This window comes from Stegastes partitus, unplaced genomic scaffold (genome assembly GCF_000690725.1).
Source record: "Stegastes partitus isolate 25-593 unplaced genomic scaffold, Stegastes_partitus-1.0.2 Scaffold2353, whole genome shotgun sequence".
NCBI classification, from domain to species: Eukaryota; Metazoa; Chordata; class Actinopteri; family Pomacentridae; genus Stegastes; species Stegastes partitus.
Window position 1 is genome coordinate 42,149 of NW_007580084.1, and position 13,894 is coordinate 56,042.

The window sequence follows — 13,894 nt, forward strand, 5'->3', positions numbered from 1 at the left end:
ACATGTGAGATAATCGTCCTGTTTTTCCCTCTTCGTGTCTCCATCAGCTCCGGAAGCGTTGCAGTCCTCCCCTGTCCCTGTTCGGGCAGCTCTTATGGAGGGAGTTCTTCTACACCGCCGCCACCAACAACCCAAACTTCGACCGCATGGACGGAAACCCCATCTGTGTCCAGGTGAGCCTCGAAACGAAGAAGATAGAGACTCTATTAGATCTCTATCTAGATATCTACCTCCATTATTAGCAGCAGAGATGCTTCTCCATCTTGTGTAATTAAATTGAACTTTTAAAATCTTGAAATTATTGGATGTATGTTAAAAGAAAAGCAGAAAACCAGTACACAGTTTCTTCTTTTTTGAACAGAGAACACGGTGATGGTAAATGGTAAAAAATAAAATCAGATCATGATCAGAGTTCAGACGATGTACGTGGGGAGTTCTGTGGAGAAATTCACATGCACATGAGGTTTCATACATCCTACAGGGAGACGGAGTTGGAAATCCAAATAAATATTGTACAAGAAGTTCAGGAAATCCAGAATATTTAGCAGGAATAAGTTGAAGTCTGACTGTTTGGGGTTTTTTTGTAATGGTGAGATGGAAACAATTTGGAAATTTAAGAAAAAAACGCTTGATTTGTCCGACGTTTACGCTTGTGTTACTTCCGTTACAGCAACTAAATAAAGATGAGACACGGAAGAAGCTGGACAGGAATTACTAAAGTACAATAAGGCTAAAAATACAGATATCATAAAGACAATATTCACCTTTCACATGTCCACATATGACATGATGGATAATTTACCCAAATAAAGGAAACACACAGTGTCTAGAATAGTACTTTTATACAGAATAGTGGTGCTTCATTTCTTAAAACTTCATTATAACAGGAGTTCTAGTGAATAAATCCAGGTTCTGATTACTGGAGTTGTGTTTTAGTTCAGGTGACGCGTTCAGCAGGTGATTCTTCTACAGTGAAAACTCTAAACTGTATCAGTTTTGCTGAGGAGCTCTGGTTTTTTTTTTAGTGTTTTTACACAATCTGTTTTCTTTTTTTCAGCATATTTTTTTAGGATAAAGTGAATTTGATGAAATATTCAGATTTTAAGCTTCCATTTGGTAAACTTTCTTTTGTCACACATGATAGATTCAAGGACTTCGTGCATCTACACACTGGAATAGTTTGTCTTCTTTTATACTTACATTATATCTCTGTTTGTCACCAGATCCCGTGGGACCAGAACCCGGAGGCGCTGGCCAAGTGGGCCGAGGGCCGGACCGGCTTCCCCTGGATCGACGCCATCATGACCCAGCTGAGGCAGGAGGGCTGGATCCACCACCTGGCCCGGCACGCCGTGGCCTGCTTCCTGACCAGAGGAGACCTGTGGATCAGCTGGGAGAGCGGCATGAAGGTGAGCCGCCGACCCGGAGCCTCTCGGGTGGAACCGACGCTCTTTCAGGGCGGAGCTTTCTGACGAACTCGTGTGTCTGCAGGTGTTCGAGGAGCTGCTGCTGGACGCCGACTGGAGCGTGAACGCCGGCAGCTGGATGTGGTTGTCCTGCAGTGCCTTCTTCCAGCAGTTCTTCCACTGCTACTGTCCGGTCGGCTTCGGGAGGAGAACCGACCCGTCTGGAGACTACATCAGGTCGGTCCTACAGCAACGATTATCTGGAGCAGCAGTCGACCAAAGACGAAAACTCTGACCTAAATAATATGATTTTAAACTTGAGTTTGGTTACGTTTTAAACAGTTGAGTAGTTCAGAAGTGGTCTGATGTTGAAAACCTGCCAAATAGATTCTGTTTTTATCATTTCTGGCAGATAAATTGTGTACATTTAAAATATATGTATAGATTTTACACCTTTTAAACCTGCTGGTGGATGTTTAGGGTTCAGAGAGTTGATCTCATCCAGCTGTTAGTTGATATCCTGCAGATGTTTCACAGAGAAAGCCTTGTTAAGAAACGTAGGACTTTTGTGAACTAAGAGAATTTAAAGCAGTAACAAATAGTGCAGAGTTTCTATTAGCGGCAGTGACTTTAACAGGGCAAACAGGAATAATTTGAAGTAAGATTTTGTACGAAAATATGACCAAATAAACTGATTCAAGGTGGACTACCTTCTGCAGTCGAGGCAGTTAAAAACTCTGGTTCATATTTGAGGAAATACAGGATTTAAAAACACTGTAAAATGTTCAGATTGTACTTTACGTTGTGGAATGACTCCTCAGGAAGCTTCCAACATTTCCAACATTTTCCAGCCGAGCAGCAGGTTTTTAATTCCAGATCTGTGCTACACCGATACGTGCTTTTAAATGCAGGATGTCGGTCTGATTTTTGTTCTCCTGGATCCGTCCTGCAGGCGCTACATCCCCATCCTGAAGGACTACCCCAACCGGTACATCTACGAGCCCTGGAACGCCCCCGAGGCGCTCCAGAAGGCGGCCAACTGCGTGGTGGGCGTGGATTACCCCAAACCCATGATCAACCACGCCGAGGGCAGCCGGCTCAACATCGAGAGGATGAAGCAGGTTTACCAGCAGCTCTCCCACTACAGAGGCCTCAGTGAGTCGTTTCCTACGCTGGTTTTAAATGCTGTGCAAAGAGAACTGTGATCTCTGTAACTGTGAGGTGTCGAAGGTATTTTCAAACCTGTGTTTGGGTTTATTTGATCCAGGCGTCTAACCGGAGCTCCCTGCAGCTTTTTAAAGAACCTGATATTTACATTAATCATACAGGAATATTCAGCCATATTCAACAGATTCATGTAGATGTTGGGTTCTTTGGAAAAGCTGCACGGAGCTTTGTTTGGTCGAGAATAACCGTTTTGTGCCCAGAAATTCTGCAACAGAGGTCGAGAAGTTAACAGTAACATAGAGACGTATTAACCCGCTGAACTCCAAGCAGCAGTGTTTGGGAGGTTTTTTGTGCTTTTCCCGAGTGTAGGTTCGTTTTTAACTGCAGTATGAAGTCCTGCACCTCTATGGAAGCAGAACGAAGAAGGAGAGAGAACTCAGAAATGTGTTCTGTGCACAACGACACAGAACGACAGAAATCATGAAAACAAACAAAAAAAAAAAGGTCTATTTTCCCGACAGAACTGAACAGTGCACGTGATGTGTTCAAAGACTGTCGGAAAGTTGAAAATCTGGACGTTTTTTCAGTTTCTTTTTTTTTACAGTTTCCGGCAGATAAATGTTGTAATTCTGGAGCGTTTCTAAAGTTGTAGGCAGGTTTTATTGGCTGGAATAAACCTGAATTATCCTTTAATAAACACTTTAAGCTAACGAGCGTTAGTGGTGAGATTAGTGCGTTTAATGCAGTAATATTACTGGTAAATATGCTTTGAACTGTTATTATCTCTGCGTGTTTTAGTTTTTACCTGTCGTGTGTGTAGTTTTCATGTTGTTTAAATGGTTACTAACACTTTGACGTGTTCATATTTTTGTTTTTTTGGTGCTTCTTTTGCACTTCTTTCTGGATTTTTTAACACTTCTGTGCATTAATATCCTTTTTTTTTTTTTTTTTTGAACACTTTAGCGCGATGTTATTCCTGTCCGCAGCCAGCTTTGCCCTCGATCAAAGGTTTTTTTCCCAGAGCTCAGAAGTCTTGACTTGACGTTAGGCGTTTTTGTTTCAATGCTTTTTAAACCCTCGTGTCTCTTTGTGCGTCAGGTCTTCTAGCATCAGTACCAACGATCCAGGAGGAAGCCGAGCCGCCGATGACGGATGAGTCTCAGACCAGCAGCGGCCCCGGTACGCTGAAGCCACAGTCGTCTGCTTAATTCAGACTCTGTGAGGATGAACAAACTGACTCCGGTGCTGTGTTTCCTCAGACTCTCCATCCAGAGATCTGGCCGACAGCGACGCCGCCGGCTGCTCCACAGCTCCAGACTCCTCCACCGCGGCCCAGCACCCCGACCCGGACGAAGCGGCCCAGCCTCCCTGCGTCTCCTCCCACCAGCTTCAGCCCGGCCAGCCGGCCTCCCCGTCCTCCTCCTCCTGCCCCACCTCGTCCCCGTCGCCCAGCCCGGCCTCCGTGGCCCAGAGGAGGAAGGGCATCGCCCGCAAGGCGAGGCGCAACCAGAGGCAGCGGGGGAGGCCGAGCTATCCCCCCATAGCCCGGGGGGAGGAGAGGGAGGAGGCGGGAGGCGAGGAGAGGATGGAGGAGGACGTGGAGCAGGAGGAGGAGAGGATGGAGGAGGAGGAGACGGCAGCACAGCAGCAGTGATGCAGGTGAAATACACAAAGACATAAACACAGCCCCGAACATCGACACTTTAATGACCTGAAATGTGGATTTTTGTTAAAATCTGAGTTTTAGACACTTTGGTTCTTTAATGTTCAGTTTTTTGACAAGTTTGTGTGTTAATATCCAAATTATTGGCACTTTTGTGTTTTAAAATCCAGGTTATTGATATATTTGTGTTTTAAAATCCAGGTTTTGACACTGTCCTACAGTATTTATTGACATTTTAGTGTGTTAATTTACAGGTTTTAGGCGCTTTTGCACATTAATATTCAGATTATCAGTAATTTTCTGAGTTAATATTCACTTTTGTACATTAATATCCAGGTTAAATATACTTTTGTGTGCTAATATCTTGGTTATCAACACTTTTGTGCATTAATATTTAGGGTATTGGTAATTTTATGTGTTAATATCTTGGTTTTTGACAGTTTTGTGTGTTTACGTTCATATTTTGGGCACTTTTGTGCATTAATATCCAAGTTATTGACATTGTATTGTCTTAATATACAGGTTGTAGGTGCTTTTCCATGTTCATATTGAGGTTATTGACACTTTTTTTACATTCACATCCATGTTATTGACTGTTTGGTAAGTAAATAAATATTTTTAACACCTTGGGGTTATAATATCCAGGTTATTGACACTTTTTTTTACATTAATATCCAGATTATTGGTAACTCTATTTGTTAGTATCCAGGTTTTTGACAGTTTTGTGCATTTACATCCAGTTTTCTGACACTTTATTGCATTAAGATCCAGGTTTTGGACTCTTTGCACGTTAATATTCAGGTTATTGATTGACTTTTTTGGGTTGATGTTCAGGTTTTTACAACTTTCGTGCATTGATATCCAGGTTTTGGGCACTTGTGCACGTTCTTATCCACATTATTAGCATGTTAATGCATTAATGTCAAAGGTATCTATGATTTTGTTCATTAATATTTAAGTTTTGACGTTTCACTGGGTCAGTATCCAAACTTCTGATGATTTCATACATTAATGTCAAAGTCATCAACACTTTTGTGTTTTTAAAGCTAAAACAAACTTGAAACCGTTGATTTTTAGTGGCCATGTGAAGGAATTAGTCGTTACAGGTGTTAAACGAACCTCCTAAAGTAAATAAAAGACTTCTAGTTAAACATGAAGCGAATCAAAAGTGCAACATGATCATAATGAAGCACAAACACTTTTATTTAATTCATTCAACGTGTCAAACTGAGCTGACAGGAAGGATTCTGAGTGTTTTATTTCTCCAGACGAACGTCTCTGCTGCACCACAGACACACTGAACCGTTTCCTTCTGTCCGTCCCTTAAATACGTCCCCGGTGCCTGAACCTGTGCTTCCTGTTTGGCTTTTTGTCTTCAGGTGGAGCGTAAGAGAACAATCTGCAAACATCCAGCCGGGACTCCTGGACACACAGCGACACACGACGAACACTGTTCTGGATTCTTGGACAACATTCACACACACACAGAAGCATGCAAACAACAACAACAACAACAACAACAGCAACAGCAACATGTGGAAACGGTGCAAAAGCATTTTACTCACATTGACTCCAGAAACAAGTCGAAACATTTGAATGATTTAAAAACAACAAAAAAAAAACATCTTATTTGAGCGAATGAAGCTAAAAGATGAGTAATCTTCTCTTGTACAGTTCCACCTCTGAGACATCCCATAATGAACAGCGTGAACCCAGACCGTGGAGACGGAAGCGCTGGGTGACATTTGTGTTTCTGTGCTTCGTGAGGTTTAACGAGTGACGCTCTGAGCTGCAGACTGTGGATGAAGGTGGAGCCGGCGGCCTCCTGATCGGCCCGTTGAGCAGATTGTGTTTACTCTGAAGGCACCAGAACAAATCGTCGTTTCTGTGACGTGAGGAGGCTTGTATCTGCCAGCTTGTAGAGTTTAGCTAATCGGCGTTGAGCTGCTCAGAGGCGCTGATAGGAGCTCCACAGGGGACGCTATGTGATGGGAACCAAATCCTCTCATCCTCATAGAACTTAGCTGCAACCAAACTGTAATTTAATCAAAAAGTACAATATAAACAATCCGAAAAAGCAGGAAGATTTCTTTAAAATCACATTTAAAAAGCTGATTTTCTCACATCAGCCTTTTAACCAACCAAAACTCCACAACTTTAGTTTATTTAATGAAGACGTGCAGAATGTTCCCTTCGTTCTATGACATCGTGCAGAGTCGCCGTTTGGTCACATTGAGGTTCTGTAACTCTGGAAACATTCTCAGTGTGAAGGTCACGTTATTGCACGGCTTCATTAAATACAATCAGGTTATTGTTCATGAATGTGAGCTGATCCGGTGGCAGAAACACGCATCAGTTTGCTGCTTAGGAGGAAAAGTTACTGAGATGTTCAGGCCGTGTCTGAAACCATCGGCTCACTATCAGGGACCACTGTGTGTTTTATGTGTGTTTTTCAGACACTACTGGAGGTGTTCGTCACGTCGCTCGCTGGCTGTGATTTGTGCCGCAGCAGCGTAGCACAAACAGATTCACAGGTTATTGTGTAGATAAGACACGGGGGGAATCAAGTTTAACAAAACATAAACAGGAAATTACTCACATTTTAATGACAGGTTTTCGTTCGTCTTTTTGTTTGGTGACCGTCGGTGGTTTGTGGGGTACATTGAGGGCACTGTACAGGGTGTAGCGTCTGTAGCTTAGCATTCAGACATCACGATTCACGGTGTGATGGGTGATTTCAGACACAGCCTTAGTTTTTGTTCTGTTTCAGTTTGAACATCTCAGCGCCTCCACAGAAATCCTGTCCATCGAGTTGTTGGTGAGCAGCTTCCAGCTACGTAGCAGCTACTTGTCCCCATAAATCGATTTGCTTTAACACGAGGCAGGACAGCCTAAACCTTCGTCCTCTGATTGCTTTGGCAAGATGCTAACATCTCCTCACCGTCCTCACTCACATCTCAGGAGGAAAAGATGAGAAACTCATGAGCTCCACCTCAAACCTCCTCTTTCTTTCTTTCTCTCTGGTTGCAAATAATTCCACAAACTGGAGACGACGACGTTCACCTTTGAGGTGTTTCTCTGTGGGGAGGCCGTCGTGTCGTCCGTCTTCATTAACAGTCTGTAGCGGCTCGTTCGGATCCTTTCAGACCAAAAACCGACTTGTTCTTGTTTCAGCAGCAGCGAGATGTTCAGACTTCAGGATGTGGCTTCGATAACCCCAAAGAGTCGAGTCTCTGTTTGTTTTTGTGTCGATGGTGGAGAGCGTTGCTCCTTCGAGCGCCTCCACGTGTCCAAGAGCAGCAGAGCCCAAAACACACATTTATATAGAACTGGCTCCTGACCAGAGTCGGGTTTCTTCAGCACTTTATCTCACTATGAACCGCTTAACGTGCAATTTTAGGCAAAAACTGAATAAAACCGACACAAGAGGTCAGTAGCTCAGCCTCATTCAGCCACTCTGTCCTGTTTGTAGTCAAAGTTAAAGCTGATGCTCCCAAACGTTCAGATTTTTTGTTTTAAGCTTAAATACGACAAAACTCAAAGTGTGCTGCTAACTAGCTTAGCTTAGCTTAGCTTAGCACACTGACATTCAGGAGATCCTTTGTGATTAATCACCGTTTTTGTTTTGCTTTATTGACAGATGATTTTATGAAATAGTTGCTTCCTTTAAAAACTAAAGAAGAAAGAAAAAAACACTCATTTTATTTATTTTTCCTGCACATTTTAATTTTCACAACTTTTGCAGATTTTTCCACTCTGCAAATGTTTTTTTTTTTTTCTTTTTACTTTGCCGATTGTTCAAGCAGTAGTTTCATCTGTGCTTCGCTGAGCTGAAGTCAAAAAATAGAAACCAAAAAACCTCTTTATAGTTTACCACATCCTGAGATCATGTTTCGTTTTGTCGGAACATCAGCGCAAATACTTAAAATATTCAATTTATGGTGATAAATGACGAAGAATTACATCAAATCTGCACGTCAAAGAGTCTGAAACCAGCACATTCTGCTTTTTTACCTAAAAAATATATTTTTTAGTTATTAAAACATTAAAAGCGTGCCAAAAAACTAGTGCAGGGCCGAAGGGGACGTCTTTAAATGCTGCGTTTTGTTTGAACGTGTTTTTTAAAAGAAGGTAAAATATACAGTTACAGTCATGTGTGAAGAAACTATCATGCATTTGGCACATTTAAAAAGCTGAACCAGCACACTTTGGATGTTTTGTAGTCTATGAAACATCCAGAACTGTTTAGTGGAACTGACGGTAACGTCTTTGAACGTCTTTTGTTCAACCAAAAGTCACAAAAAGCCCAAAAATATTTAGTTTATCTTGCAATCTGTCAAAAAACTACAACAAAACATTGTGAAATTATTTTGTAGAACTGAAGATGTCGTCTTTAAATGTCTTATTTGACCTAAAGTCAACCCCGACAGCAACATTCTTAGCTTAAAGTCAAATATGACGAGAAAAAGCCTGCAGTCGGCACATTGTGGAAGCTTGAACCAGCAAATTTTGGGGCGTTTCTATCAAGGAAACGTCACTGAGTCCATGAAAAATTGCAAAATAATTGTGTAGAACATCTTCAAAAGCCACAAACACCACAAAAGGATTCAGTTTACAGTCATATAAGGCAAAAAGCTGCATGTAATCTGCACTTTTTACTAGCTTGAACCCGCAATTATTTAGTATTTCTGCTCAGACGTGACCATAAAGTCCATAAAACGTTAAAAAAATTTACAAAAAAAGTTTCAGATAATCTTTGTGCGTGACTATCAAAAGCAGAAAATCGACTTTTTTTAAACACTAAAATCTGTAAATGTTAGACTTTTTTTATTTATTTATTTGAAAATAGAAAAATAGTTGCACTTCTTAATCCGTTAATCGTTTTTTTTTTTTTGGCATCGTTTGTTTACGTTCTTGTTTCAGGAAGTCGTCCTGATGACATCACAGGGTGGTAAAAGACGGTGAGCTCTGATTGGTCGGACACCGAAGCGCAGTATTAATGCCTCGATAATCAGCTGACGTGTTATCGAACAGAAACATCCTGAGGTCTGAAGCCTGCGTTTGGTTTTCTGTTGACGAGTGAAAACAAACACCAGAGTCCACGATGGAGTCTCTTCATGTTCATATGTAAATGCCCGATGTGAATGTTTTGGAGAATATCTGATATTTTTGCTAGCAGCAATGTTAATTAGGGAACATACTGTTTTTATAGTCCATGAATTCCCCGTCTGGTCTGGAAAACGGTTTAAATTCGGGGGACGACGGAGACGAAGGCGAGTTTTTGCCATATTGTTTTTTTTTTTCTGTGGCAACTGAAAAACGCTGCTTGTGTGACTTGAATGTAGAGAAAAAAACAAAACAAACAAAAAAACCCTGCTTTGTTGTTCTCCCCACGTATTTATCAGAGTTTGTATATAAAATCTGTAAAACCTGTAACACCCTGTCTGTTTCACTAACGGTCTGAGGCCGGGGGGGTTTCACAAAGACTCAGTGTCCAGTAGGGGGCAGCGAAAGCAGCTCAGCGACCTGCAGAAACCCGACCGAGTCGCTCGTTCTCTCTCGTCTGCAGGTGGTTCATCCAGTAGTAGTTAGTCAGACCTGCACTTTCTCAGCTCGTTTGAAGACATAAAAACTGACGGCAGCAGATTAAATCTCCGTCATTCGCTTAATTGATTATTTATAAGTTCAGCTCTTCGTCCTAAATTCTTGACAGAAGTGAATTCTTCTACTTCATAAATCTCATACAAGCTCAATTGATTTTCATTTTCGCTCAATTTATCTGCCAGTTATTGTTTTTGTATATAAAATGACAGAAAGCTGCAAAAAACATCCTGTTTTAGTTTCCCCTGAATGCAACACGGCATCTTTAATGTCTTAAAGGAAAAAAAAAAATCTGAAAATATCCAGTTAAGCATCAAATTTCACGTTTGAGGAGCTGGAAGCTAAAAATATTTTCAATTTTTTCCCTTTTAAAAATGTCAAAAATGTTGATTTGATTGTCTTAGTAGATGCTGATTAATTTTCTGCTAATTCCATCTCGTGCTCTGACTCCATGTGAGCAGCTTTTGGTTCATTATTTTGTCAGAAACCTGCTACAACACTTGAGACGACGCCTGAGTAACATCCCGCAGAACAGCAAGACGTCTTTAATGTGTTGTTTTATGATAATTAATCGTCATTTTCGCTCAACTTATTAGATTTTTTTTCTATAAAATGCAGAAAAAAGCAAAAAAATCGCTGTTTTGATTTCCCACAGCGCAAAGCAGCAACTTTAATGTCTTAGTAAAAATCTAAAAATATTCAGTTTGTTTTCAGATAATCTGTTGGACGGTAGATGATAGCTAACTGAATTTTGTACGACTGGGTTTAACGCTCAGGTTCATCCGTCTGGTCGGGTTTTTCTGCAGGAATCCTGTTTTTATTTTCTGATATTTTTTAAAACTGACAATCAGACGTCCTGCACTTTAACTTCACGTTTCTTCAACCAAACTGCTTCGTCATTTTTAGCTCCAGGATTTAAAGCCATAGTAGCAGCTGGACTTTGTGAAACCCCCTCAGTGCTGCCTGGAAGGGAGATTTTTACCCCAGAGAGGGTAACAGATAGTTTGGAGACAAACCGTCCGGCCCCCCGCAGGGAAGAACTGAGACGCCTAGAGTTCCCGCTGATCCTGAACGCAACACCAGCCCGGCAGTGACGATGGGGGAGCGGCTCTGTCCGACGGCCGAGGCCTCGACGGGCCGGTGGTTCTGTCTGAGGGGCCGGAGGTTCTGTCTGAGGGGCCGGAGGTTCTGTCTGAGGGGCCGGAGGTTCTGTCCGACAGCGTGGGCCGCACCGATATTTATTTGTTTTGTACAAACAGAGTTTATTTTCATTAAAACCGCTGAAGGAACTGTGATTGAAAGCAGAGTTTGTGGTGTCATTTCTGTTCATCGGCTCCCTGATACACACAGACACTCATGGAAGGGTCACTGAAGGACCAGAACTAGAACCAGGAACAGGACCAGGACCAAGAGCCCAAAGGGTCAGGAGGTCACAGAGAGAGTTTGTGTTTGATACGACTGCTGAGAGTCAGTGACAAAAAGACACCACATAACCACAGATGTGAGGACGGACACACAAAACTACCTCAGAAATAGAAGCACCACATAGAGACACAAAATGACAACAGAACGACAGAACGACCATAAAGAGACAAAAACATAGACACAAAATGACCATAAAGAGACAAAAAGACAGACACAAAATGACCGCATAGAGATGCAAAGCAACAAGAAAGAGGCACAAAACTACCACAGAAAGACACAATATGACCACAAAGAGATAAAAAAAACAATCACGAAGAGACACAAAACGACGACCAGAGAGTTGCGAAACAACCACAAACAGACATAAATCAACAATAAAGAGACACAAGATGAACTTAAACACTAGAAACACGACTCTCGTCTCTTCTGAAAGCTTCTTTGTTGGATTCTTGGAGCTCTTCATCTGATGAAGGAGACGATCTTTAGTCCAGAACTACGTCACCTTCAGGAAGGAAAATATTGAAATCAGGAGTCTGAATCCATGTTTTTAATTCATACATTTTACTGGTCCATCCATCATCTCTACACCTTATTCCTCACTAGGGTCATGGGGGGCTGGAGTCTATCCCAGCTGACTCAGGGTGAAGGCAGGTTCTATTCATAATTTCCTAAAAATGTCTAATTTCTTGCTGTAAATTTAGGAATATTTCCATGATTGTTATCTTTAGTTTGCTATATGTGAGACTTTAGGGGGAAAAAACACAAGTATGCAGCAGTTTAGTAAAACAATAAGTTAAAGACTAATAAAACCTGAACAGGAAGTCATCTGGAGGAAACAGGACCTCAGTGTTAAACCACTACCAGAGCTCACTATTAATATTTTTGATTGTTGATGATAGTTTTTAGTATAAAAACAACTTTTCTGTCCTCTGTTTCTGGTTGAACTGCATGATTGGAGGTCAGATATCTTCATTTAAATGCAGGTAAACAGACTGAACAGATCAAACAACTGGAACAACTTTACAGACGCCGACTGCTTTTTATTCCGCTCTGGTCCACAAACGATTCAAGTTTCTGGTTGAAATATAAAACTAAACCTCTAATTTCCTGTTGCTGTCTCTTAGAAGCTGCTGATTTAGATCTTAATTCATGTGAATGAGCTGGCAGTTCTGACCTCCGGCCAGCAGGGGGCGCTGCAGCATCAGCTCAGCTGCTTGGAGCCGATTGACTCTATAAATGTGCTTTTAGTCTATGGCTTTTATAGGAGGAGGTTGGTGAGTGAATGGTTTAACTCTGACTACAGGTTTCTTCTTTATGACTTCAGTTTGAATGAGTTTAAAGATCAATAAAGGTTGAATACTGTGATCAGGTCTGAGACACGGCATCAGAACGCTTTAACAACTAGTTTACCTGCTTCTGTTAACCAGAGGATGCTGGAGTCTCCTCTGACTCCTTAAACACTAAAGAGCTGAAGGTTAAAGGAGCTCATTTTCATTGATCCAGATCAGCTGATCGTGTTTATTGATCTTCAGACTGTTCAACAGCATCAACACAGTTCAGCCTCCAGCTGGTCAGTTAGCAGGTTTAGTTTCAGGCTGTTGCTTTACTCACTGACTGAATGACTGGTTAGTCAGCTGTATGACTGAGCGACTGGTTTATTAGTTAACTAGTTGAAGTTCTGACTGTTAAACTGGCTGAAAGGCTGCTGGAAAGAATAACTGATTAACTTGACTAGTTGCTTTACTGGCTGGTTTGTCGGTTTGTTGACTGACTAGTTTGTAAATTGGTTGTTTTCTGCTGAGTCACTAGTTTGCTGACTGACTGGTTAAACTGGTTTTCAGACTGACTAATTTGCTGACTGACATTTTTTTTGACTGGTTAAACTAGTTTATTGACTGACTGGTAAACTGTTTTCCTGGTTAGTTAGTTTGCCTCACTAGATCACTGGCAGACTGGTTCTCAGTTTACCAGGTGACCCCTTTCTGTCTGGTTTACTGGTTGGATAACTAGCTACTTTGCTTCGTGGCTAAATGAATAGAGCTAAACTGGTTTGTAAACTAACTGATTGATTAACCAACTGACTGCTTTACTGACTGACTGGTTAAACTGATCTGCTGGCTGACTGGTTAAAGTGGGTTGCTGGTTGACTGGTTTATTACTTGACTGGTTTGCTTACCAACTGGTTTCCTGACTGACTGGTTAGACTGGTTTGCTGAGTAAATTGTTTGCTGACTGACTGGTTTTCTGACTGACTGGTTGAACTAGTTTGCTGATCAGCTGGTTTGTTGATCAACAGTTAAACCGGTCTGTTAACTGAATGACTTGCTGACTGACTGGTTAAACTGGTCTCCTAGCTGACTAGTGTTCTGACTGTCTGGTTAAACTGGTTTCCTGACTGACTTGTTAAACTGGTTTGGTGACAGATTGGTTAAACTGATTTGCTGGCTGACTGGTTTAACTGGGTTGCTGATCATCTGGTTTACTACTTGACTGGTTTGCTTACTAACTTGTTTCCTGGCTGACTGGTTAGACTGGTGTCTTCGCTGACAGACTGGTGTTCTGGTTGAACTGGTTTGCTGGTTTGTTGTTTGACTGGTTAAACCAACCACTTAACCTGGTTTGTTAACTGACT

General features: G+C 41.6%; 1 protein-coding gene across 1 annotated transcript in view; it reads left to right on the forward strand.

The window, feature by feature from the left end:
- LOC103374779 (cryptochrome-2-like) overlaps positions 1–11,138 on the forward strand; it is a 27,365-nt gene extending 16,227 nt beyond the window's left edge. Inside the window, exons 6-13 of the mRNA XM_008304928.1 lie at positions 10–173; positions 1,224–1,409; positions 1,492–1,643; positions 2,359–2,561; positions 3,672–3,752; positions 3,833–4,232; positions 5,616–10,980; positions 11,023–11,138. Of these exons, the coding sequence (XP_008303150.1) occupies positions 10–173; positions 1,224–1,409; positions 1,492–1,643; positions 2,359–2,561; positions 3,672–3,752; positions 3,833–4,227 (1,181 nt within the window). The 3' untranslated portion in view covers positions 4,228–4,232; positions 5,616–10,980; positions 11,023–11,138. The remainder of the gene's footprint in view (positions 1–9; positions 174–1,223; positions 1,410–1,491; positions 1,644–2,358; positions 2,562–3,671; positions 3,753–3,832; positions 4,233–5,615; positions 10,981–11,022) is intronic.
- The last annotated feature ends 2,756 nt before the right edge of the window (positions 11,139–13,894 follow it).